This window comes from Hemibagrus wyckioides, linkage group LG15 (genome assembly GCF_019097595.1).
Source record: "Hemibagrus wyckioides isolate EC202008001 linkage group LG15, SWU_Hwy_1.0, whole genome shotgun sequence".
Classification (NCBI taxonomy): domain Eukaryota; kingdom Metazoa; phylum Chordata; class Actinopteri; order Siluriformes; family Bagridae; genus Hemibagrus; species Hemibagrus wyckioides.
This window is the reverse complement of record NC_080724.1, coordinates 11,877,007-11,903,971: the sequence shown is the minus strand read 5'-3', so window position 1 is coordinate 11,903,971 and position 26,965 is coordinate 11,877,007. Positions and strand designations below refer to the sequence as shown.

Sequence of the window (26,965 nt, the reverse complement as noted above, 5' to 3'; positions counted from 1 at the left end):
GATGGAGACTAATACAATGGACCCTTAATGATATGTATTTTTGGCTCGAGTCGCTCATATACCCGCGTTAGATGTGTTTAGCATTTTTATGTTGCTTATCACCTCCGGAGACGAGAAAGAAGGTAGAGGAAGAGCTTAAGGAAGTACAGTAAGGTTTATTGGATCTCAGCAGGGACTGGATGATTGCGTCTGTGGCGTAGCTGAGTCACCCGCGTGTTCTCTGAGCGTCGTGTTGTTATTATGAGACAGTAATAGTACTTAGACCTAGGCGCTGACTCATGATCCGAGGAAATCTAACACTGAATCATTGGAAACCATTAAGGAAGGAGAAAAGCTGTGTTTTCAGAACCTGGTTTTGTTTTGTTTTCTTTTGTTTCGTTTCTTGACTGTAGATTTTCAGTCTCAGGGTCATTTTGAAACGTCTGATGGCTTTTGATCAACATGACTGGACTTGTGTTAAAATCTCAAAGACGTCTTTAATCTCGTTATTTTTCATGAGCAGTTTCAGAGTTTATTCATGTTGTTGTTGTTCTTTTTTTATTTTGTTCTCTACCGCCTGCGTCACGTCGTGAACCTTCCCCTGAATCCTGTGTCTTGATGTAACCCTTCTGCTGAATCCTGTGTCTCATACTGAACCTTCCCCTGAATCCTGTGTCTTGACGTAACCCTTCCTCTGAATCCTGCATCTCATACTGAACCTTCCCCTGAACCCTGCATCTTGTTGTAACACTTCCCCTGAATCCTGAGTCTCGTACTGAACCTTCCCCTGAATCCTGTGTCTCATCTTGTACCTTCCCCTGAATCCTTAGTTTCGTTGTGAACCTTCCCCTAAATCCTGCTTCTTGTTGTGAACATTCCCCCTGAATCCTGTGTCTCGTCTTGTACCTTCCCCTGAATCCTGAGACTCGTTGTGAACCTTCCACTGAATCTTGCGTCTTGCCGTAACCCTTACTTTGAATCCTGTTTCTCGTCTGAAACCTACCCCTGAATCCTGTGTCTCATCCAAACCTTTCCCTGATTTTTGCATCTCATTGTGAACCTTCCCCAAAATCCTGTGTCTCATTGTAACCCCTCCCCTCAATTTTGCATCTCATTGTGAACCTTCCCCTTAATCCTGTTTCTCGTCCTGGACCCTCCGCTGTATCCTGCATCTTATCGTAACACTTCCCCTGAATCCAGCATCTTATCTTGAACCTTCCCCTGAATCCTGCATCTCGTCCTGAACCTTCCCCTGAATGCTGCATGCTGGCGCACCCTGCACATACTGAATCGTGAAATTGAATCAAGGCAGCAAGGCACTGGCATGGAAAATACGGTGACTTGTCGTTCCTTTTGAAATTGATTGAAATGGCGTGTGAAGAAGATGAGGTAGTGATGAGGATGGCTGTGAGTTTGCCGTTATGCCCTGGAGAAAGACGCATCCTGTTTTTCCCGGCGCATGTCGTTCAGAGGGAGAGCATTAATGAGAAAAGCACTGCAGTAACACGGAGACCAGTCCCGCTTATTCAGTATGTTAATGTTAGGTGCCAAATAAATAAATAAATAAATAAATAGAAGTCCGAGTGGACTGTTTGACTTCAGAGCCAGATTCAGTATTCAGCGTAAATGTTATTTTTCCTGGAAGAAGCTCATTAACGCATGTAGAGCAGTATAAGGCTGCCAATGCTTTCCTTCTTAGTGCTCGCTCGGGATTTAATTGGAAATCATAATGAAATACGACGACATGGCTGCAATTCATGGAACAAACTGATTACTTAACTTGTAAATTGATTATTCAAAAATTGCACATGCAAAATAGTTATAATATCTATCATTTACCACAGTGAGAAGACTTTTATTTTATTATCGAGGGAAGTGGTTAGTGTTGAAGGTGCTGAACTACTGACCAGAAGGAAGTGAGTTTGAATCCCAGGTCCACCAAGATGCTACTATTGGGCCCTTTAGCAAGGGCCTTAATCCTCAAGTGCTCAGTTGTATAAAAATGAGATCAATTTAAGTCTCTCTGGATAATGGTGTCTGCCAAATGCTGTAAATTCCATATTTATGGAAGGAGTCTCCATTGTCAGGGTTTTGTTTTGTTAGAGTTTTCTGAAACTGAAAAGGCTTCACTTTGCAACATGATGACACTGTTTTTGGGGGTTTTTTTTGGCTTATTGACTTAAATATAGAGAGAAAGGAGATGCTGGTGAGGGAGCAAATATATAGCTGCTAGAACATAAGTGAAAACAGGAAATAACTGGATTTTAGATGCTAATACATGGAGCATTCACATTCTACAAATACGGGATAAAAAAGTCAAAACCATTTGAGTATCATTTGAGTAGTATATATATATATATATATATATATATATATATATATAGCTCTGGAAAAAAATAAGATACCACTGCCCAATCTCCAGATTTGAACCCTACTGAAAACCTCTGGAATGTCATCAAGAGGAAGATGGATGGTCACAAACCATCAAGCAAAGCTGAGCTGTTAGAGTGGTATAAAGTTCCCCAACAGCAATGTGGAAAAACTGGTGGAGAGCATGGAGCCAAAACACATGCAAATTGGGGTTATTCCACCAAATACTGATTTCTTAATGTTATTTAGCCAAAGCATTAACACAATTTGTTCACAAATTATTTGCATTTTGTTTTATTTGAGTTATTAAAGCTCTGCAAATATGTTGTCATTTTCTTTAAATATACACTCTAAATAACATTAGTTATATTTTGAATTTAAGAGAAATATTGTCAAAAAATGAAACAAAACTGTTCATCTCACCAATCCATGCACCTGTAAGAAAAAAACATAAGAAACTGATTATTTTGCAGTGGTCTCTTATTTTTTCCAAAGCTGTATATATATATATATTACGGTTTTCGGGTGAAATTTCAGTATGCACCTAAAATGCACTATAACCTTTACAGGTGAACTTAATTTGACCTTCTCTACACTTTTGAATGCACATGTCCAACTGTTCAGCGTTTCAGTACTTTTTGCATAATTTGCTGTTCTCTAACAAAATTCACAACTGGTGTTTGATCCATGAATCGACCAATACATTTTCTGGTTTAATTAGAACTGGTATTTAAACAGTCCTCTTCATCATGCTGTTCACATTTTGACATCATGAGACCAAGACGACACCTAACAATTGATCAACAATACCTTGCGAGGATTCAAACAGGATGTTCTCAGAGGGAAGTGGCCACTGAGCTTAGAGTGTCACAGAATGTCATCAGCAGGTTGTGACAGAGATACAGAGAGACTGGAAGAGTCACAGAAAGGCATAGAAGTGGACGTCCTTTGGCCACATCCCACGTTGATGACCGCTTCATTGTGAACAGTCCCCCTGCGGAACCGGATGATGAATACCACTCAACTCCAGGCGCATTTAAGGGAGGTGAGAGGCACCCAAGTGTCACGTCAGACCATTCGAAACTGTTTACATCAGCGTGGACTGTGTGCTAGACAACCTGCATCATCTTGCATGGGCCAGGGAGCATTTACGCTGGACGAGGGACCAGTGGGCCTCAGTGCTGTTCTCTGATGAAAGTCAATTCACGTTGAGCAGAAATGATGGCCGCCAACGTCAAGGAGAGCACTATGCATCAGCCACTGTTGTGGTGGTGTTACAGTCTGGGCAGGTGTGTCTCCTCAATACAGAACTGCCCTACATCTTGTGAATGGTACAGTGACAAGCCAATACTACGTGAATAACATCATTAATCCAGTCATTGTGCCCCTGCATGAAAAACACAGGCCTAATTTCATCTTCATGGACAACAATGCTCCATCTCATCGAGGTCGCATCATTAGGGAACGGCTGCTGGAGGCTGGGGTACCTCAAATGGAGTGGTCTGCACTTTCTCCAGACCTGAATCCCATAAAAAATCTATGGGATCAGCTGAGTCACCGTGTAGAGGCTCGTAACCCTGCACCCCAGAACCTCAATGACCTGAGGGCCGCCCTTCATATATATATATATATACACTACTCAATGTCACAGCTGTAGGTACTGCAGTTTACAGATGAATAAATCCAAAATAAAAGCTTTGCTCCTCACTGCCTCCTCGCTGATCCAGTCGAATTTAATACAACTTTTTTTTTAATAATCTTATATTAACAATATGCCATGACTTTGACCTTGCTAGCACACATGCTCTGGCGTGATGGTTGTAGCCGCCATTTTGACCTCAGCAGACACAAAACTTGTCCCCAACACAGAGGCATCAAGGAACTTGGGTCATAGTGTTTTTTTTTTTGTTTGTTTTTTTTTTGGTTCTTCAGGCTATTAGCTGAATAAAAGGTCGAAATGGAGCAAACCCATTTATAGATGTCCGTCATGCTGGTCAGGGCCAGGGTTGTGGTCTCAGACTGAAGGAAATGAATTGTAAACATTCAGGGCTTTATACTGGTGGTCCTTTGGGATTACTCGAACACGCACACACACAGAAACAAATGCAGCATAAACACTATTACTGTGCTTCACTACTCTGGGGCTTGTTTGCTAATGGGGCAGGAGATATTTACTAATAGAGCAGCTGAGAGATTTTGCATAAGTGTGTGTGTGTGTGTGTGTGTTCTAGAAAGAGAGAGAGAGATATCAGGCGTGAAAGAGAGAATAAATGGAAGAACTGATGAAAATGTAATTATGCTAGCCTGACCTTTAACCTTAGCAAACAAAAAGCAAGCTAGTCAGAGAGATAAATAGAGTTTATGAGGTAAAGAAAGAAGTGTGTGTGAGTGTGTGTGTGTGTGTGTGGATGGGGGGTGATTATCTGCTAGCATAGCATTTTGTCTGGGTCGTTAGCTATCAGGAAGACAGGCAGATAGATACATGTTCACTGACTCTAAATTGCTACAAAGAGTGCTAGCATGGGCAGATTAAGCACAATAGTTAGCTAGAAGTCAGGACAGACAGACAGACAGACAGACAGACAGACAGACAGACAGATAGACAGATAGATAGATAGATAGATAGATAGATAGATAGATAGATGAACTGCCTAAAAAGTTAAAGGCTAATTACTTGCTAAATGGCTAATTGGTGTCTCTCGTCTCAGCTGCAGCTATAACATTAGCAATGCCCTTTAAGAAGAAATAAAAAATCATCTGACCCATTTTCAGCATCAGATCAAAAGCTGGATCAAAGAATCGTTGACCAAACTGTTAATTCACCTTTAATAACCCGGTCTCCGCTGGTCTGGTCTCTGCGGTGAGGGCAGCAGATAGCGAGCTCATTAACTCTCTTAAAGGCCACGCGGCTCGACAGACAGCATGAGGCTCGGCTTTAATAAACACCAAAATTCAGCTTGGTGACTCTTTCAGCACAGACGGCGCAAACGAACACATCTCTGTGTTAAGAGTGTGAAATACATGGGTTACAGCGTGGTAAAGATCTTTAAAACATGCCGTTTTAGCATTACAGCTAGTCACGCTTCGACTCGGGGATCTGCAGCAGTGAAGGAACTTTACAGTCGGATTTTTCTACGTTCCATAGAAACGATCAACTACGTATCCATGTTACATCTGATTTCTGAACATCTCATAATGAGAAACATTAGATATTAAATGTTTGGGATCTTTTCACTTGCTAAGATATTTTGCAGTGTAACATTTCCAGATCCTGTTAGTAAAAATATATTTATATTTTCTATAAAATTGGTTAGTATAGGGACTTCCACTGGTTCACACAATTGGTGTACTGGTGTATTTCTAGCTGAACTTGTATATATTTTGATGTTCTGGTATATTTTCTATTGTATTTCTAGCTGTACTAGTATATTTTTGGTATGTTTTTGGTGTACTGGTATTTTTTTGTGTACTGGTGTATTTGTTAGTGTATTTTTGGTGTATTTGTGTGTTTTTGGTTTATGTCTTAGTATACATAGTGTATTTCCTGGTGTACTGGTATATTTTCTGGTGTATGTTTGGTGTACTGGTAAATATTTTGGTGTACTGGTGTATTTTCTTGTGTATTTCATGGTGTACTGGTGTATGTTTTGGTGTATTGGTGCATTTTCTGGTGTATTTTTGGTGTACTGGTATATTTTCTGGTGTATGTTTGGTGTACTGGTGTGTTTTTTTGCTGTATTTCTTAATGTACTTGTGTATTTCCTGGTGTACTGGTATATATCCTGGTGTAGTTCTTAGTGTACTGGTATGTATTTTGGTGTACTTGTGTATTTCTTGGTGTATTTCCTGGTGTACTGGTATATTTTCTGGTGTAGTCCTTGGTGTACTGGTGTATATTGGTGTACTAGTGTATGTTTTGGTGTATTGGTGTATTCTCTGGTGTACTTTTTGGTGTACTGGTTTATCTTTAAGTGTACTGGTCTATGTTTTGTGTATTAGTTTATTTTTGGTGTAGTGGTTTATTGTTGTACTGCTGTATTTTTTGGTGTACTGGATTGTTTCTTGGTGTACTGATGTAAAGATTCACATTATGATATCCTGGTGTCAAAATATATTAATTGATCATTTAAAATGAAATTTAAAGTGAAAATGAAAGGAAAACTTCCTTACAGAGTTGAATATGAAGGTACATCATCCTTTAGTTAATAAAAGAAACTGGCGGCAGTAAACCACTTCAGGATGTGCTGTTACTGAAATCATCTCTGCTTCATCACACCACCTCACTGTCGATTATTTTCTTACAACTGCACGACATGGAGCGTTTTATTCCTGACGTGAATATGTAATCAGCCCCACAATTCAGCTTTCACACTCTCACTGCCGCGTCATACGCCGCTTCAGCGTAAATCTGCGAGTAAACTCCATGATCCAGGCTTAATGGAACCCGAGAGATCAACAGATGGAGAAAAAACTGAATCGCCGCTGTATAAGAACCCAAGTGCTGGTGGATTGCTGCTATGAAAAGCAGTTGATGCTTTTACAGAAAGCTAATTTACGGCTAAAGAGAGCCACTTGCCAAAGGTAATGTTTTTTTCCTCAGCGAGATGATAAAAAGCCTGCTTGGATCGGTGACTAATGATGGACGCAGCACTTGTCTGTGTGAGCACTACGGCCCAGGAATATCATCAAAGGCTGCGGTGTGTGCTTCAATTTCCCTTTCTCAGCCCTACCTGTTCTAGTCATTAGGCAGGAAGATGCTGCTTTAATCAACAGAGGACTTCAAAGGTGCACTTTTCCATGACTAATGTTAGCCTTGTGCTTTTTTTACTCAGCTTTTGAAGGCATGTGATAACAGAATACACCACAAAGGACGCTACTGCACTGTTCACAAGCTGCACAAACCTCCTGCTTAGTTCTGGTACATTTATAAAAGGTGATTATTACTATCCCTAGATATCTTTCTTTGGAAAAAAAAAATTGTAACTTTTTATTACATTAGAAATAAAGACTTGGGGACATCCTGTTATTGAAAAAAATTGTAATTATGTTGTGGTGTGTATTATTTTTTTCCTCGTATACCACAGCAATTTTTCAGCTCGAAACAAAGTTTTACAATTTGTACGTCTTATCCTTTTACAGTTACATTTTATGCTGTGGAACATTTTATTTATTTTAGCAGCTGCAACTGTAATTAGTCTTTCATTCACCGGCTTTACAGCTCACCAGATCGGCAGGAAAACCTAGCGTGTGAGCTAAACTCTGACACTGGAGACTCATTCCATGAATGAAGAGTTCTGTGTTAATTGTTACTTACATTGAATACATTAGCAAATTACAGATTATTACAGTGACACTGTTAGAAGAAATAACCACATCTTAACCTGTACTGCTAATTAAGCTAATGATCTGCTTATTACGCTAATGGTCTGCTAATTAAGCTAATGATTTTTTACATTTTTTGCTCCAGTCTTGATCTCAGATCACAGAAATCTGTCTCACATCCCCAAATTTAAACACACATGGAGGAATACACGAAGTTCCTAGTTGATAGTAACTAAAGCTGAACGAATAGTTCATGATTAATATGTATTGTGGGTTAATAACTAGCATAATGAATAAGCACAGTGTGACCCTTCCTTGTGTTTGTTAAAAATAATTCTGCTTCTCGCTGTTTTCAGAACCAGAGCCTGGAATCATGCTGTAGAGAACAATCGTGCAGAAAACCTGCAATGACAAGCACAAAGTTTCAGCATTTCCCTCCCAGTGCAACACTTTCTTACCCATAAACAACCACTTCTCACACATCCTGTACATAAACACACACAGACACACACTCACTCACACACAAACTCACTCACACACACACACACAAACACACACTCACTCACATATACACACAACACCTCGAGTCATCACTCTGTAGGGACGTGTGACATAACTTTTTCACACTCTTCGTCATCCCCCTCCTCGGTTCCCCTGCTGTGAACAGGCTTGTGTGTGTGTGTGTGTGGAGGCAGAGCTGCTATCGCTCTTTAAACCTCCTCTGTGGCCGAGGAGCAGCACCGAGCCACAGCAACGACACAGCCAACATGGCACCACGTCTCCGTGTGCTCTCTGTAGGTTTCACGCCACAGTAAAAGTAATTATAACTCCAGTGAAGTTTCATGCTCACCAGAGCTGGGCTTTAAAATGAAAGTGTGTCGCTTTTTCCAAGATGAAATTGTGCATGATCAGCGATTGGAGGAAAATACATTTTGATCCCCACCAGTTTAATGGGATAGAGTTCAGAGATATTTAGATGTGTTTTGGTTTGATTCAACATTGTGAAATAAAACTGACACCTAATAGGCCACGCCTCCCTATCCGGGTCAGTCTGTCAGTCACACCCCTTTTTACTGCAACACCATACCACATAGGCCACACTTTAATTACTAGGACCAACCTTTATTTGAATAAGAACAGTGGCCATACCTCCTTTATTTAGATTGACAGGCACAATGTCCATGCCTTTTATTGTGACTAACAGACACAGAGGCCACGCCTCCTTTACTGACACTGACACGCCTTTACTATGTCAAATAGTCATAAAGGCCATACCTCCTACACTAGGAAAAAGTCATAAAGCCCATGTCTCCTTCATTGGGACTGACAGGTACAGATTACACACCCGCTTTCAATAGGACTGACAGACATAAATGCCACACCTCATTCAATGGGACTGACAGACATAAGGGGCATGCCCCCTTCATTGGGGCTGACAGACATAAAGGCCATGCCTCCTTCAATAGGACTGACAGACATAAGGGGCATGCCCCCTTCATTGGGGCTGACAGACATAAAGGCCATGCCTCCTTCAATAGGACTGACAGACATAAGGGGCATGCCCCCTTCAATAGGACTGACAGACATAAGGGGCATGCCTCCTTCAATAGGACTGACAGACATAAGGGGCATGCCTCCTTCAATAGGACTGACAGACATAAGGGGCATGCCTCCTTCAATAGGACTGACAGACATAAGGGGCATGCCCCCTTCAATAGGACTGACAGACATAAGGGGCATGCCTCCTTCAATAGGACTGACAGACATAAGGGGCATGCCCCCTTCATTGGGGCTGACAGACATAAAGGTCACACCTCCTTCATTGGGACTGACAGACATAAAGGTCACGCCTCCTTCATTCTGACTAACAGACATAAAGGCCACACCTCCTTCATTGGGACTGACAGACATAAAGGCCATGCCTCCTTTATTGGGACTGACAGATGTAAAGACTACGCCTCCTTCACTGAGACAGACAAACATAAAGGCCATGCCTCTTTTACTGGGACTGACAGACATAAAGGCCAATCCTCCTTCACTGGGACTGAGAAATAAAGGCCACACCTCCTTCACTGGGACTGACAGACATAAAGGCCACGCCTCCTTCACTAGGACTGACAAATATAAAGGCCACGTCTTCTTCCCTGCAGCTGACAGATACAAAGGCCACACCTCCTTCACCACAACTAAACAAGCCATTATGAAACCTATAAAGTTCCTTTTCACTAATGCAGAACCTGGAACACTCAGAGAGATTTATAAGCCATTTTATTAAAACATCGCTAAATCGAGGTATCTCAATATGATGTGTCACTACAGGATACTTTGTTCTCATCGACAGCCAGCTGTCTTCATAACCTTTATTTCAGTTCAGTGTCACTGAGACAGATAGGTGTTATTACACTGTGTGATAAATGAGCACCTGCTTATGCCGTCTCGTCCTTGAGGCCACCAACAGTTCATGACACTCATAACTCGGGTTAAGTGGCTCAGTACGTTACATGGCTCCTTCTGAAAGGTCTAAACTGCAGTACTGAGTAGGACTGACCCTGAGGTTCATTAGCCACTGGTTAATCCAGTAATTAGCAGGTAGTCAAGTCACAAGACTCCTAATTTCAGAGTCAAGAGGTCATTAATGAAACCCTGCAGTCTGGGGTTTTATATTTCTTTTCCGATAAGCAAATAAGCTTATTTGCAGAGCTGGAGGCACTGGTTGAATCTCTTCGAGGATGAGTTGTGGATGTGTTCTGGCAGCCAAATTTGGATAAATTCAACATTGTTACAGTATTTGATTGATGATATATTTAAAGATCTGGCAGCAGTAGGGAATATGGTCCATCTCTCCTTAGCTCATTCCTCTAGATATCTCTCCAGACCTGCAGACCAGTCCTCAGCTTGGTGAAGAAGCCCCAGGTGTGAAGGACGTGTGTCTAACACCTTGATATACAAAGTTTAGGATTCTCTGCAGCATATGGTGATGATTTCTCAGCCCTCCAGACATTTTTGCCTGAAGCTTTGCTGCAGGGTGGCAGCGGTGTCCAAATACCCAGAATCCAGTTGGCTTGCAGCTCTTGTTTTGGGAAGCAGTGATTATAAAGATCCACATGGTACAGCATGATCTACAGAGGAAGATAGCTGAAAAGTTTCTGTGATGAAGAAAGATCAGCAGAGAGGATTGGATAGAATGGTGTAGATCATTAAGCCCATGTTTTTTTTTTTTATTCTTACTCCTCCCCCAGGCTGTGATTGGTCCAAATACTACATTAGTTGTTTACACAACTGCATGCAGCAGCTGAATTTTAATTTTTCTGCTCTTTTCTGGCTTGTTTTCTCACCCAGATGTTGATGCTAGCGCATGGTTTGAGGGAAGACATCAAAGCGTCTCGTTTTCCACTTTGTTTTTTACAAAATAATCCAAAACTATAGCCAACTTTTCTTCTCGGTTTTGTCTCCGTTTGGTGTCATGTCCTGGGCTTAGCTCACAGCTACAGCGGTGTGGAGCGTGTTCAGCATTTTAAAAAGGCTTCGCAATTACATCCAGTTGCCTCTGGCATGTCAGGAGCCTTGCCTGAAATTAAGTTTATGGCTTACTGACTTGGTTAATCCTTCATTTGCAAAGGATTTGAAACCATGTGCTAATCATGACGGTTTTATTTGTCTGGTAAGTCTGATACAAGATCCAACGCAGAGAGCTGAGCCTGCTGTTGAGCTAGAACAACAGCTGGGCATCAGATTTTTTTTTGTCATGATCTACTGATATAATAGTTTTGTTATACACAATGGCATGTGATGAGTTCTCTACAAGCTTCCATAATTTATCAGAAATTAAGATCCAAATTTAAAGTACAAAGCAACCAGTTACTAGAAAATAATATAATTGATATGATACAAAGGAATAATTCAGATAATTCAATAGGTAAATCTTGCATATTGTACTGAGATTGAAAAAGAAAATTGGTGCAGCTTTCATTTACAGTTATATCGATTTATCCAACTGCTTATGGTCCATATGGGCTTTAACTAAACCCCGCCTCTAAACAGCAATTTACCAATCGTATCTTAGCAGCTGTGTCTAGGGAAATAAATATCCTATGTGTGTGTGTGTGTGTGTGTGTGTGTATGGGTGTACATCAAAAGGCTGGTATCCCAAATGTTTCGAGTTAGAAGTGAAATTTCACCCATTTTCCATCGAGGTGTAGAATCTGGAACGGCAGGTCTGTCATAAATAGCAGTGAGTAAAGAATGAAGCCCTCTTTTAATATCGTTAACACAGGGAGCTCGTCACTTGCAATAAACAAAGACATCTCTTTACATGCTTTAATGTCTTTGGGAATTAACATTTGGCTTTTGATGTTAGGTTTGGCGAAGGGGATATTCAGAATGAGTCAGATGTTTGCTGTGAGAAAAGGTTATGAATCTGACGGCTCCTTCTCCTTCTCGCCGGTGCTCTGAGCAGATGAAATCTGACTGCGTCAGCACCAAAGTCTAACATTTAATAAGAATACTTGAAGTCTGATCAGTGCCGCGAGCAGGAGCCGCATATATAAGGATGGCAGAATGGATACAGATCTCGGAATTACAGAGGAAATGTTGGAAGTGTCTTTTCCCTGACTCGAGTGGTTTGAATCTGTTAATTGATTCGTTCAGTTGAACAATTTGTTCTAATGTGCAGCCTGATCTGCTCACGCTGCAGTCTGAGCCTGACAAGAAACAGCTTGGGTAAGTGTCAAGTAGCTAATAATCTATGCAGTTGTGTGTTATTTTTATTATGTCTGTGTTTAGAAGAATATTTTCACACACAAACAAGAAACACTGCTAGTGTATGTACTGAAACGCTGAAATCTCCAGCTGAGAAAGAATGAGTCATTTAACATACTGATTGAACTGATTCTCTGAATGAGACTAGGCTTTGGCACACAAGCAGCAGCAACATGACTTATTTTAAATATGTATGAATTGTGTAACATAAACAGATAAAACTTTTAGAATGTAAAACTCAAAAGATTTGCTGGTTTACATGCTGATTTGTTTTGTCTTTACTGAAAGATTCATTGATTCATACACTGACTCACTGGAATAGAAAGGAGTGAATCTCATTCATGACTGACTCAATAACTTACTTGCTAAATGAAAGAGGATTGAGTCTCAGTCATGACTCAAAGGATTCACTGATTCAGTCACTGACTCCTTGAATGACAAACAAATGAATCTTTATTTAAAAAAACTGAGTAATATTGATTCACTGAGTAATACAGAGGAGTGAGTCTCGATCATGACTGACAGATAATCGTATAAAATAAATCTATATATAATTCATTCATTTTAATTAAGATTTTTATGGATATTTCTGGAAATGTAGTGCTTTGGGATTCCCATTTCCATATGCAGCTGTGAAGCTCTTCAGCAGAACCTGACTCAAGAGTGACCGACTCCGAATCTTTCACCTTAATGACTCATTGAAAAAGACTGAATCAATTGCAAATGACTCATTTCTATTATGAATGACTATTAAAAGAGATCAATACTGGAGTTTTTTTTTTTGAGTGTGATTATATATTCTCACTGTCGATGCTCAAACCTGGATGATCTCCTTCACCTCTTTCATGAGAAGCGCAGCTCATGAATCTTAATCCTCATTACGCTAAGCTAAAGATCCTCACTCATCCGAAAGCAGCTATTAATGAACTAGTTTGACTCGGTGGCCTATTTGGGCGCATATTTGTGTGAAACTGCATCACGGTGTGATAGCTTTGTAGTTAAACTGTAAAATACTGCGAGTATCTACTCGTTATGTCATGGCAGTGTGTTATTAACTGAAGGTTATGAGCTGTAAGTGTACTCTCTGTGAGCCTGTGCAATTCACAGCACCACCAAACGCTCATTTGCTCTTCCTTTCCCTTACATTTGCTTAGTTAAACACAGGCCTCAGACTCATCTTAATGAGTCGGTTACATTCATGTGGAGATTTTAAGGCCCCTCCAGGGAGGGATGGGATCTGTAGAAAGCGGCGCTGCAGATGGTGCACTTCGTTTCTCGCTGCTTTCATGTGCTGTGGCGTTTTAATGCTCTGTGGTACAGTTAAGACCATCATGCTGTGGTGTTTGAGGCAGTAATCCCTCTTAGTGCTGCTGACCTTGGTAAATGATTTGTGATTGGATCTTCCAAGACGTTGACAGACAGCAGGGCGTGTTTGATCTCAAGGACGTTTATGCTAGTAAGCGACATGGAGATTCCCTCCATTAGGTAGATCACAATACGGCTACAAATCAGATTGCTCGGGAAAAATCTATAGCACTTTGTGGTGTAATGTTTTTTTTTTTTCAGGTCCTCGCTTACAGCTTTAGTTCCTCCTGCATTTTGAACCGCAAAAGTAGTAGACATGATTACAGCTACATACTATACTACCACTTGTCAAATGTGTCCAGATACATAAATAAATAAAATAAATAAAATCATTTGTTAGTGTTACGAATTATTCATTTAAAGCTACTACTGTTTCCCATCTCCCACAAAAGTAGTTTGTAACAACAGGACATTGTAACAACAGTTCGATTGTATTGTGAACTTATGAACTTATGATGTGGATGAATTACAAATATTTGGCAACCTGATTTCTGAGATTATTTACTTAATTATCTTAAATTGAGAACATCGCTCTTAATTTAAGATTTCATTTACTGGAGATCTTTGACGGTTCACCTCCTCAGTTTCAACAATAGTTTTTTTCAGAAAATCACGAAAGTCTTTTTTTGTAGCAAGTAATTATCTCCTTTTAGAGTCATTTACATGATTACAAAATGATTAGATGGAAACTGCATGTTCAAGTGTCACCGTAATTTTTGGGTATCACTAAAGGTTAAAGTGAATTTGAATTTAAATCTAATCAGCACATTGTTCTGGATTGGACCGGGGGGATTTTCTAAAATGTAGCTGTGATAAAAGTTAGAAAGAATTACTTAGGATATTCAGTATTCTGTCTGCTGGATTCAAAGGTTGTGAAGCATGAGAGTTATCTGTCTGTACCTGAGGGAAACAAAGTGGAATTTTCTGCTATTTTCATGTTCTGGTCATAAACCTGATTAAAAAAAGCATTGTGTCTCAGTCTTATAATCATTATTATAACCAGGTTTAAAGATTTAAAGTGAAACATCTCCAGGATCTGAGTAATAATAAACACAGCACTGAGACGACGCAGGTTTATTGCCGCGTGAGTCAGAGTTTCATTCGGAGTTGTGTTTAGTTGAACTGAGAGAATAATAAAGAGGGGTTTTTATATATTCACCACGCTGCGTGTCTCTTCTGTCCTTTTGTATCGGCCACTAAAGCTGTGTTTAATAGCTGCTTTTAAGGGCACTCTCGCACCCTATTAGTCTGTTTGTCGAATCCAAATCTGAGCAAATTGATACTTTAGGTTTGTTTGCTGTTTGGTTCAGGTTTCGAACATAATTAAAAAAAAAATGTAAAGCAAAAAATTGTCAGAATGTTGTAGAAATTAAAACGGCCTTTCTCTTTCATCATATAGTCAAAAGTGGTAAACAAACCCTGGGCTAAGCTAACGCTAGTGAATGTTAAGTGAACGCTCAAATAAAAATTACTGAGTATATAGAACACAGAGCCAACTATAAATAAATGTTTAGATAATTACATGTTGTATATGTTATTTATTTTATTTTCTCTATCGATCTCTTCAGAATGCTCTGTGTTTGTACAGCGCTGATGTTTGCGTCTCGCAGCTCGGTTTAGCAGCTAGCATTGACAGAAAAAAACAAACACGCGGCAGGTTTGATTCATTCTGTGAAGTCGAGCGAGACAATATGAATCGCTTTTTCACTAGAGTTCACTAGTGGACTGAGACGGTCTCACTCGCTTGTCTGGATCCACACCTGAATATGATGTGTTTTGAAGATCCGTGGTGAAGATGAAGAACACACAAGGGATTCATTCAAACACGTTCAATCTGTGTATTTGAAATTCTGCAGGCTGCAGTCATCCATCTTTACTGTTATGAAGCTGATGGTGTGTTTTCAGGCTGCTCGTTCTCTCTCTCCCTCTCTCTCACTCTGTTCCTGGTTTTTATTTTCATCCTCTCTCCCTTGAACGGTAGAACTGCGAGGTAAGACGACGTGACCTCGTCTTCGCATTGTTTATGCACATTCCTGATAAACAGGAGAACGTTTGCAGGTTTTGCTCGTACCCCACACAAAGCATCACAGAATAATCATAGCTATGAATTACAAGTAGTGCAATTGGTAAGCAGTGTAATCCTTTTTACAGTATAATCAGGCTGCCAAGTCATCAACGTAAAGAGGCTCTTCTGAAAAGCAAATTGGACAGCTAGCGGTTGTGAGATTCTTCAGAGTGTGAATAATTTGCCACGGCTTTTATTAATTTCAATTAAACTAAACACTCTGTTCTGCTCCAGCAGCTTTATATGCCATTATTATCATTCAGCATTGGTTGTGCAGCATGGAATGAAAGGAAATCTTTTATCAGGTAATACCTGAGCGCTCAGATTGTTGGTGAGACAGATTTTTAGTCTGTTACTTTGTTAGTTACATGTGCTGTGTACTTGTAGATTTAGACGGAACAAGTAAAGGTTCGGATATGTCTATGGCTGATCAACTGGAAAATATTTATATTTTATTTTAAGTTCATTTCATTTCAGAGTAAGAGGAATTAGATACTGATTACTGAGAATACAGAACTGTGAAATATAATAATGTCTGTGAACCTAAAACTCATTTTTCCCCATCCTCCTCAGATGATTTAGGTGTAAACATATCGATTAACAAATTTACAACTAGTCGGTGTTCTAGTGCCAAACTCATTTTATCCTCCAGTGTCCAAGGTCACGCTGACCCCACTTAAATCTCACTGTTTCCTTCATGTTGTGAAGCCTTGACACGTTCTGTACGAGTGTTGGTATCAGTCAGCTCTCAGATAGCCCGCTTGATGTCACGTGCTAAGCTGCAGTGTTTGCGGGGATTGATCTGGAGGTTAGGCAGATGCTAGCTGAATGTTAACGAGTCTCTGAGCCTTTCTGACGGCCTTGTGAGTCATCTGGATTGTGAAGCTGCGCCACTCCAGCCCCACTGAGGCAGTGCAGTGCAGCCATGGCTGAGCGCTAGCTGTGCTTGGCATGCTAATGGGGTGCTTTGTGACTAGCGCTGATGGTGTGAGAGAGAGAATGCCACTGATTTTGTGAATGGGGCTTTGCGAAGCTGCAGCTGGGAACGGGCGCTGATGATTCTGTCAGCGTCACCGGCAATTCAGGCTTCAAGATAAACGTCCCTTGTGCATGAATTACAGCTGGTTGAATGGGTAGCAAAAAGATGGAGGAGGGGAGGAAGCGAGGCAAGCTGTGAATGACATTCAGAAATATCGTAGGCCGAGACAGCACACTGAGGGAACTGTGCGGTGCCAGTATGAAAGTGTAATGTAAGTATTAAGAGACTCTGACTGGTTGAAGAAAATGACATGCAGCAAACACGCTCACTTTTAATGTGTCAAAGGCTTGCATAGTCGCAGAATCTTTTCTCTGCATTTCAAATCTTACAATTAACTCCTTCTATGGTTGCCAAATGATCTACAAATACCTCTTTAAGAAATTTTTGTTTGTTTCTCCACCAGGTGGCGCCCTCCAGGCCTGTAGACACACTTGAGCACGGATCATGTTCTAAAGCAGATCAGCCATGAAAAGCATAGGGGCCAGCCACACTCGTCACTTGTCGGACTCCTGCATGCCTGTGGCAGGACCCCAGGAGCCGATATGCCCCTTGACCCCGGACCCCCATGCATCGTACATCCTAAGCCCCGCAATCAGCCACTATGGTACCCTCGATCCACACATGCACCACTTCCCTCCTGCTAGCCCCATTGCTCTGCAGTCCGACTGCCTGCTGCCCCTCAACAACCAGCTGACCACCAGCAACACCTTCCCTCGCTTCCAGTTCCCCTCCCAAGTCAATCCGACGGAATACACTCAGGTAGGAGATTAAAGAGATTGGAATTGGGAACTAAATTTTCTTACCTGCAAAAACTTCCACTAACTTTGTTATCACTATGTACATATAGGGAACATCCAAACAGGTATGCACAGGTAGCTTATGATACTGAAATATGAGTATTTATAATGACTGAGTATGTACTGGTAGGGCTGATACGGAAGTAATTAACACCTTACAAAAAGATATTTTACTCAGTCTCATTTCGGATGCACACCACCAGTATCAAGCAGATGCCTGATGAACCCCTCTGGCAAGCATTAAAAAATGACTAGAACACCTTCTACTTTATTGTTCCTTCTGAATAATGTATTCATATCCGGTTGCATCACTAAAATATAAAGTTTAACAGAAGTTTAAATAGAGCATGTATACTGTGGGAATATGGTTGATGATTACCCTGAATGGAGTACTCACACATAAGACTCAAAAAGGAAATAATATTTATATAAAATGTCTTTATTTTTGCTCGTAATTCTAACACACTCTATACACAATAGAGCAGCTGTTCCTAGCCCAGTCTTGTGGGACTACATATATTGTGTTTATTTCCTTCTCCCTCTGCATTTGACCAGGTTAATTTGCAGTTTATTATCTGCCTCGGAAGCAGAAATAGAACAGAAATGTGGACTCACAGTTCCCCAAAGACTAGGTTAAGATCATCTAAAAAAGTGTGTGTGTTGCTGAATCCAGCAGGTCTAAAATTTGTGCCTTATTGCAGCAGGGTTGTGTGTCTCAGACGGCCTCTCGCACAGGCACCCTCACCACCTCTGCATCTATGGGAATGGGCTTAGGTCTTGGACTCACGGTTCCACCTATGATCAGCAGTGGCACAGCAACAATCTCTTCAGCTGCAGCAGCCAAGATGAACCGCATCCCAACTGGCCTGCTGGACCAGCTAGAGCACCATGTTCCACTACAACGCGATGGCTTCAGCACACTTCAGTTCCATAGACGGAGTCGAGGTGCCAAGCAGCGCAGTGAGAGCCCTGGTCGTATCCGCAACCTGGTGCACTCAGTCCAAAAACTGTTCTCCAAGACACAGTCTATAGAGGGCTCGGGCGGTAAGGGGACTGTGCAAGGAGCCGATGGCACCAAGGCCACACGCCGGTCCAAGAGTAAGGACCGTGCCAAGACAGAGGGTGCCAAAAGACGTGGACGGCCAAACCTCTCCGGATTCTGGAGCTCAGATGACGCTCTGGAGGATGAAGCAACAACTCAAGAGGCAACCGGTCCAGTGGCCGTAGCTTATCGTAACCCACTGACCATGATGACACTGGGCAGGGCAGTGTCAGACAGCCAGGCTCCTCCCAGAACACACGTACAGGGCTACAATACCATCGCTGCTCACCGTTCTCTCAAGCCTTCCAAGAGCAGTGGAGAGCTGAAAACTCAGACAATTTCCTCAACTGGTGGATCAGCAGGGGATGGTACACTGGCAAAAAGAGGTTCTTGGTCAACACTAACTCTGAGCCAGGCTCGGCAGGTGCTGCAGAAAGGAACAGCCACAGTGAACCGGACATTGCTCAAGTCTAAGTCCTACCACCAGGAGTTGACCTCCAACTTCTTACAGGTAAAACAGGATTTGGGGTGGGAAATTTTTCCATCTGTTTCTAATTTGTGGGAGAAAAAAACCTAAACGAGCATGGCAGAATTCGCTTAAAAATGGGCAAATTGACATATTGATTCAGAGGATGTGTACAGGGATGTATTAAAGTGATGTAAACAGCTTATGTACCTTTATTTACCTTATAGATTTGCTGTCTTTTCATAAATACATGACTTCTTAATACTTCCAAAATACTTTGTGTGTACAAAATGTTGAAGCAATTGGAGGTTTAAAGGAAATCATTTGGAAAATGACCTGTCTGAATCCCAGATGGTAATCAAATTTCACACAGAGTTAAATGTTCACCCACAGAATTAAATGGCATTCAAATCTGCAGGAATTCATTGAACATTGAACATTAGCTATTTTAATCTGAAGCCCTTCTGGGATTGGAGCAATACTAAAGTGAACTGCTCGGATGTTACTCTGTTCTGAAATTATCCCAGGTTCCTGTGGGAGATTGGAGTGGGACTGTAGGTAAAGGAGCCGGAGCAGGAGGAGAGATCCCATGCAGGAGAATGCGCAGTGGCAGTTACGTCAAAGCCATGGGAGATCCTGAGGACAGCGACCAGTCTGATAGCCCTCCCTCACCAAAACCCTCGCCAAAAACAGCCGCCCGGCGCCAGAGCTATCTAAAGGCCACACAACAGTCACTCAGTGAACAGCAACCGCCTCTGCCACCTCGCAAGTAAGTGAGATGCACACACATATTTATTTTTAAAAACTTACCTGATGTTTGCGGGATCCATATGGGGTTTCTTTATCAGTAAAGGATTCTTTTGCAGTAAACAACCAGAAAAATTTTCTGAGCTGCATAATTTTAAGAAGTTCTACTTCATACCACATTTATATTACTATTTTCTAAATAGTTGTGCAGTGGCTTCTAATTCAGCATCACAAGCAAAGTTAGCTGCTAGTCAGTCTCACTGTATACTAACACTATTTTCAAGAACCACATGGTACCAGCAGATGGCACTATATTAGTGTAAAAGCATCAGGTCTGTTTCATCCTTCTCTTGGCATTGCTGTGCTGAGATTCTTGATCAGCCATTCCTTTATTTTTACTTTATTATTCCTTAATTCTTACTCCTAGGAGGTCGTGAAAACTCTCCTTTAGGATTTTTAATCCTGTTATGAATTCAGAATTGGATAGGTCTCAACTTTAAAGAAACAAATACATGGGCTTAGAATTATACATTTGATTTTCCCACTTTACTGAACATCACCTAGCATAGGTATAGAAACAAGATCAAGTCTCATCCTCAATATCCTCAATATCCTCAAGATTCTACTATCATGCTGTGTTAGTCTGTTATATTTTTATCCACAGCATGAGTACATGAGTATACTTTAAGAGTCGAATTGACTGGAAAATGGAAGAGGGGGAGTGAGTGAATTGAGAAAAGCAGCATGAGGAACAAACCAAGCAGAATTCTAAGAGGAAACCAGCATGGTAGAGTCTATCTTTGAGCCAGAACCTCAGAGAGAATTTAGTTAGAGCTCTGCAATCCTCATTCTCTGTTTGAAATATTAATGTGATTTGGTCATTTAGGATATTATAGTGTCTAATATATAAGAATTTTATTTAGGATTATGCAACACTGTTGGTCTTCCAGCGGAGGCCAACTGCTGGGTCAAAAATTCCAATCTCCATTAGAAACCAGGTTTGTCTTCATTCTATTTATAAAAATGTTTCATATAGAGCATATTCGGTGATGCCATTGGTATTTATTTATTTTCAGTTTCAGAAATTCCACCAGTCTTCAACTTGCTTATCATAGCAAGTAAAGCAGTCGTTAGAAATTAGGTCTAGGTCCGAAGCACAGAATTAAAACTCTAATCAGCATACATCTATGAACATGGAAGTGTCTTTGTTTTCTACAATGCTCCCCCTCCCCCTCCCAATGCCATCCCCAAACGACTCGCTGACAGACACCGATCATGCCCCTTCATGTGGGAGCAGTATGGGGTGTCATGGGCTCCTCTACAGAACGCCTACTCCATGCAGCACCTGGCAAGGTCAGTGGCACAGAACTATCCGAGAACCACCCGAGCACCATCCGAGCACTACCCAAGCACCACCTGAGCACCACCTGAGCAAGGCCATAGATCCTTCCTGACTCCACCTAACCACTCTAGAGGCCATGGCTTTCTCCTGATTCCCTACAATGCTTACTTACTTCATCTTTGAACTCTTCTTTTCCTTCAGCCCCTGTACATGGAATGAAATAGAAAAAAAATGTCTGCATTAATATGTAACTCATTGTTCAGATTTTTTTAAAGGTAGTGAACATTTAGTTAAAATACCCAAGTGCACTGAGATGCTCATCATTGTTAATATCTTGATTTAGCTACTGCATAATGGTCATAGGTCGTTATTGAGAAAAAGGAGAGAATCAGAATGACTTAGGTCAGTGTTTAGCAACCCTGGACTATCCAACTAATCCAACAAGTCCTTTCAGAGTTGACTTTGTTTTTATACTTTCAGATGATATCAGGTTTATTACTTATGACACTGTAATCTAAAATAAAAATAAAAATGCATTTCTAGGACTTAAAGAAGTAAAGTGACCTGTAAAAGAAAAAAACAAAAATGACATTCTGAAAAAACAAACAAACAAAAACCAAATGTACGAAGCATAGGTACTGTTGAACCAGTGTTGGGAAACACTGACTATAATAACTCTTTTGTTAGAGTTACTAGACTATATACCTTTTCCTTCTCATATTAAATGTTTACACCTTGCTAACCAACTGGTTTCCTGAGACCTTCCTTTCCAACTGAGATGAGACACAGTTTGGTTCACTTACTCCCTGACGTCTCTCCAGAAACACAGCTATTAACCACTCACCACTCACTCACTCACTCATTCACAAGTGTGCAGGGCAGAGGAAACATCGCACGTGACCAAGAATAGACTAATGCTAGAATCTAGAACCCTGTAGACATTATTTGGTTAAACAGATAGCGAAGATCTCCTCTGCGCTGTGGCTCTTTCTCATTTATGCATGTGTAAAATCAGAGTAAAAGCCCAATCAGAAATTGCTGCCTGTTTTACACCACTTCGGTATATTTCGGCAATTCCTGGTCAAGGCTTTAATTAATCCAAGTAAACATTTATGGCCTGGTTTCTTTCTCTGTTCCTGCTTGGTAAAGCTGGACAAAATCTCTTTGTACAATTCTCCTTCTTTTTCTCTTGGCCTCTCTATCATCATCCCTCTCCTTCTTCTCCCCCTGCCCTCCTTCCCTCTTCCAACCCTATATTCTTTATCTTTTCATGTCCTGCTTTATCCTCCCTTTGTCATCCTTCCTCTTCTTCATCTCTGTATGGCTCTATTCCTTCTTATTTCCTGTCACAATTTCTTGTATCTCAGTTGCTTGCCATCTTTGAGAGAACTCACCACCAACCGCAGCCTGGATAACCTGGACTGTCTGGTGGGGCAAAGTGATTCTCAGCACTGGGAGAGAGAAGGGAACTTCGGTCACGGCTCGTCCACACTCGGACGGAGTTCTGGCATTAGCCAGGTCAGATCTCTTACTCTTTCCTCCTAGTTTTCTTTTCTCACACACTGCCTTGCTTGCTTCACTACATAATCCTTCTTTGGTTATGATGTTCCTGTGTCATTTGAATTTAATGATCAAAACTAATCTTAATTTCAGATTCGTTGGAATATTTCTTAGAAAATCCTTAACCTGCTACCCTTAGCATATACATGAATAAATATGAAGACAGCATAGCTTCAAGACCGCAAGGGTCAATCTCAAAACAATTCCAGAACCTGCAAATTTCTGAAATTTCTCATAGGCTATTTTTGGTTTAATTGAATAGCAGAAAGCTGGCAGATCATCAAGATACAGGAGACTGAACAGAAAGAAGGGCTCAAACTCTTAGTTTATTTTATCCTAGATTAGAATTTCCAGGAGCAAAAAAGCAATTAGTGATAAAGTTTTGGAAGGCCTTGATCTGTTTTATTTGTCTATCCTCAGGAACAGAAGGACATGCTTAGCAACATATTTAAACAATGTGGAATTCGAATGATTTGAATGAGCGTGATGTATTTCTGAGTGAACTTTGGTGTTAACTGATAAGATTTGATTGGTTTGTCTGTGTCCGATCTATATAACCTTTGTATTTAGAGCATCTCTGCTTCATTGTACTTTAAGTGTAAAAGATAGAGACATCAGGCTTACGAGCGAATGTCAGAATGTCAATGTGGAGGTTTTTATTTCTGTCAGCAAACTTCAGCACATTGATACATACATACATATTGCTGGTCTATAGATCAATCTTTGCCCATCATCTTTTTTAGCGATATAGATAAGTTCATGTACAGGTACATCACATTGTAGCTAATCAAAGCTGTACTTAGAAGCAAAAATATTAAAAAGAACCTGGGTATTAAAGCTCTGGAAACCAGTCCTGTGACATTTCCAGTGTTTTTAACTTTACAGTAGCTGGGAGTGGAGGACGGGTGAGGGGCAGGTGAAATATGACATGAAATTATTGGTTAATCAGTTATTTGTCTCAGCCATGGCTCTCGGTGACATCGGCAAAAAATCAGAGAGCGCTGGAGTTAAAAAGACGCTGCACTTTAGTGACTGAATGGATACAGGGAAGTATTTTGTCTTCTGAAGCAATTAATGCCAAATCAGTCCGATGAGTTAATAAGATGAAACTGAAAGGTCTCTAAAGGTTGTCTCTAAATAAACACTGTTATAAGAAAGAGTCCTTTCTGGAACTATTATGGCTTCATGTCTTTAATGTGGTCTGTGTATGTGGTCTGTAGTACCGTCTACTCTATTCAAGCAGAGTAATCTGGTTTGAGTACAATAGACGGAAAGGTTTATTTTTACCTTTGTATCCGATTCTGGGTTTACCTTTAATAACCTCCCTTCATGCACAGAGCAGCGTTCCCATCTTCTCTCAGTGCTGTGGGAAATGTCGCCTGCTGCTTGGACAAACAGAAACGTCTCCCACATCAAAAAGGTTTTTTTGCAAGAGCATCTGCTGTACCCGTTCTCCCAGCGGGCTGCACGGATGAATGAAAAGCACAGTCGCCTTTTGTGCTCAGGTAGCGACAGGAATGGGTGAAGATGAGCTCGATTCACTGAGGAGCAATGCTCTGAATTGGCCTTAATTAGACTCGGTTCTCGTCTTCACCTTCTTTAGCAGATTTGTAGGTTCTCCGCGTGATTTATCAAACGACAACCTTGACACCGAAATGTTTTGTGACCTCTGTTCAGGCTTCATTGGAAAGATCATAGCCATTTTTGTGCTTGTCAAAGACCCAGCTGTGTGACTACTCTTCGTCATCATCATCATCATCTGCACCAAACCATCAAAAAATTCAAAGATAGTCGCAAAGTGGTGTAATTCCTCTTATACCACAGCGCAGCAATAAAAACCAACAATTTTAATGCTATTTTTTTTCCTTTTTAATAAAGCAAAGACTGACATGTTGTACATTTTATCCATTTATAGTTGCATTTCATGATAGTGATGATACTATATCAGAAATTGTTGTTATATTTATTGTCGCAGAACATCTGTGGAACAAGTCCGATCCTGTCGTCATATTTGTTTTTTTAAATCTTCTGTCCCAAAATCAATGAATGTATTTACAGCTTTGCTTTCAATTGTTACAAAGTAACTGAAACTGGAGATTCCTTCCATACGTTATATAAACATACATTTTTTTTATTTAGTTTATGTGAAGTCCCTGTGAATGAGCTGTTACTATAGAAACGATAACGTATTAGAACTAGCGTTAAAGCCGTGATAAGCAACTGATCTGCAGTCTGAGCTGCGGAAAATTCATCAACACCTTCTGAACACCTTCAGATTTTAGAATTTAACAACGGTGTGGTATAATAAATAAACACTTACTGTGTATATGTAGCTAAACGGAAGAAATACTTCAAGCCCGTTAATGAAAAAAATAATCAGGAAGTTAAATATCAGGAAGTTTTATATCCTGGAGAATTTGATTTAAACCAGGTTTTCCTGTTCAAGTCAAGTCAAGTAGCTTGAATTGTCATTTCAACCGTATATATCTGCCGCAGGAGAAATTAGACATTTCTCCAGGACACAGGAACTACATAAAACACCATAATAACATATAGCTACAAAACAAAACAACAACACAGAGCTAAGGACAGAAAGTTATCCTAGCTACATAAAGTACAACATGTGCCACCCGGTGCAAACCGTGCAAGAAAAAAGACAGTGCAAACAGACAATACAAAAACAGCACAAAACAGTATAGGACACATAGCGCCGGAAAATGTGCAAAATAGGGGCACTGTAAACAAATGGTTTCTTATAACATATATGCTTGTAAACATATACATATAGCAGCAGTGTTATTAGATTACTTCAGTGTGTATCAGTGGATCTTTATCATTCAATCAGATTTCCCTCAGTGAGATTTTTCTGCTCATTCTCATTGCAGATGGATCAGAGCTGTCTGTGCTCGGCAGCTTACAGCCACATGGACTCACAGGCGGTGGAGGCTCTGGATCTGCCAACACCAACCTGCTTCCGCTCGCGCAGCCACAGCTACCTACGTGCCATCCAGGCTGGCTGCTCTCAGGACGACGACTCGGACTCGGACGAACCTCCTCTGAACACCGATAGCAACACGAGCAGTGAGTCTCACAACCGCTTTCTCCTCACATACACAATACCATCCAAACGCCTAATACTGTAAAGTAGTGATAGTTTGAACACGAACGCAAAATTCAACATTTTCTTTATTGATAAACATCTGCAAAGAGAATATTAATACAGTAATAAACTCAACACCGTCAACATTTAGCTGCCTTTTTCAACTCCTTAGTAGGTTTTATACAATTTTCTGAGAACATTGTTTGGTACGGTACATTTTCTTTTTTTATTTATTTATTTTTTTCTAGGTTCTGAGTTTCTTAAAGAATCTGCCACAGTTCTTCTGGACACTTTCGCACTCGCTGTCGCACTTGCTTCTAATTTTTTCAGCTAATTCCTTTCCTTTTTTTTTTTTTTTAGGTTTGTCGGAAAAGTGTCCAGTTCTGTGATATATTCCATTCTTAAACATTTTGTCTGAAAAATATAATTTCTCTTGGAAAAAGTAATAATTAGAAGTGTAACATTAAAAAAAGAAACATCCATTAATACATAAAAAAGTGATAAAATTCTGTGGAGGACATTTGTACTTTTAAAAACAACAAATTTCGAGCAGAGGGAGGAAGCAGGTAGCAAATACCACATGTCTATTTTTAAAAAAATTAATTAATGGTTATACAAAACATTTACATTTACATTTAGCATTTCTTATGTTATGCAACAAGAAGCTGCACTGTTCTGGTATTTGGCAGACCCTTACCCAGAGCAACTTCCAATTTCATTTTACACAACTGAGCAATTGAGGGTTAAGGGCCTTGCTCAGGGGCCCAGCAGTGGCAGCTTGGTGGACCTCAAACTCACAACCTACTGATCAGTAGTACAACACAAATCCCACAGAAAAAAACGAAGCGAACGTCAGATCCTCGGGTGTTAGCTCCATAAATAGCCGAAAAAATGCTAAAAATACAAATTATGGCCTAATTAACGATCTGTTGCCTCATTTGCATATTGTACTAAACAAAGCCTTTGATTCTTATCGGAGTAAAAGGAGCGCGTTATGCCGCGTGGAGATGTCT

The 26,965-nt window shown here is 40.6% G+C and overlaps 1 protein-coding gene across 6 annotated transcripts in view; it reads left to right on the top strand.

Annotated features, from left to right (window-relative positions):
* dlgap4a (discs, large (Drosophila) homolog-associated protein 4a) overlaps positions 1–26,965 on the top strand; it is a 119,536-nt gene that overhangs the window by 67,263 nt on the left and 25,308 nt on the right. For 2 of the 6 annotated variants that reach the window (XM_058410490.1, XM_058410485.1), the window contains exons 2-7: positions 17,302–17,657; positions 18,397–19,248; positions 19,731–19,972; positions 21,217–21,303; positions 22,660–22,810; positions 25,738–25,933. In XM_058410490.1, the coding sequence (XP_058266473.1) occupies positions 17,364–17,657; positions 18,397–19,248; positions 19,731–19,972; positions 21,217–21,303; positions 22,660–22,810; positions 25,738–25,933 (1,822 nt within the window). In that variant the 5' untranslated portion in view covers positions 17,302–17,363. Of the gene's footprint in view, positions 1–16,795; positions 17,110–17,301; positions 17,658–18,396; positions 19,249–19,730; positions 19,973–21,216; positions 21,304–22,659; positions 22,811–25,737; positions 25,934–26,965 lie in introns of those variants that run through there. The other 4 variants (XM_058410486.1, XM_058410488.1, XM_058410489.1 and 1 more) reach the window with 4 other exon arrangements.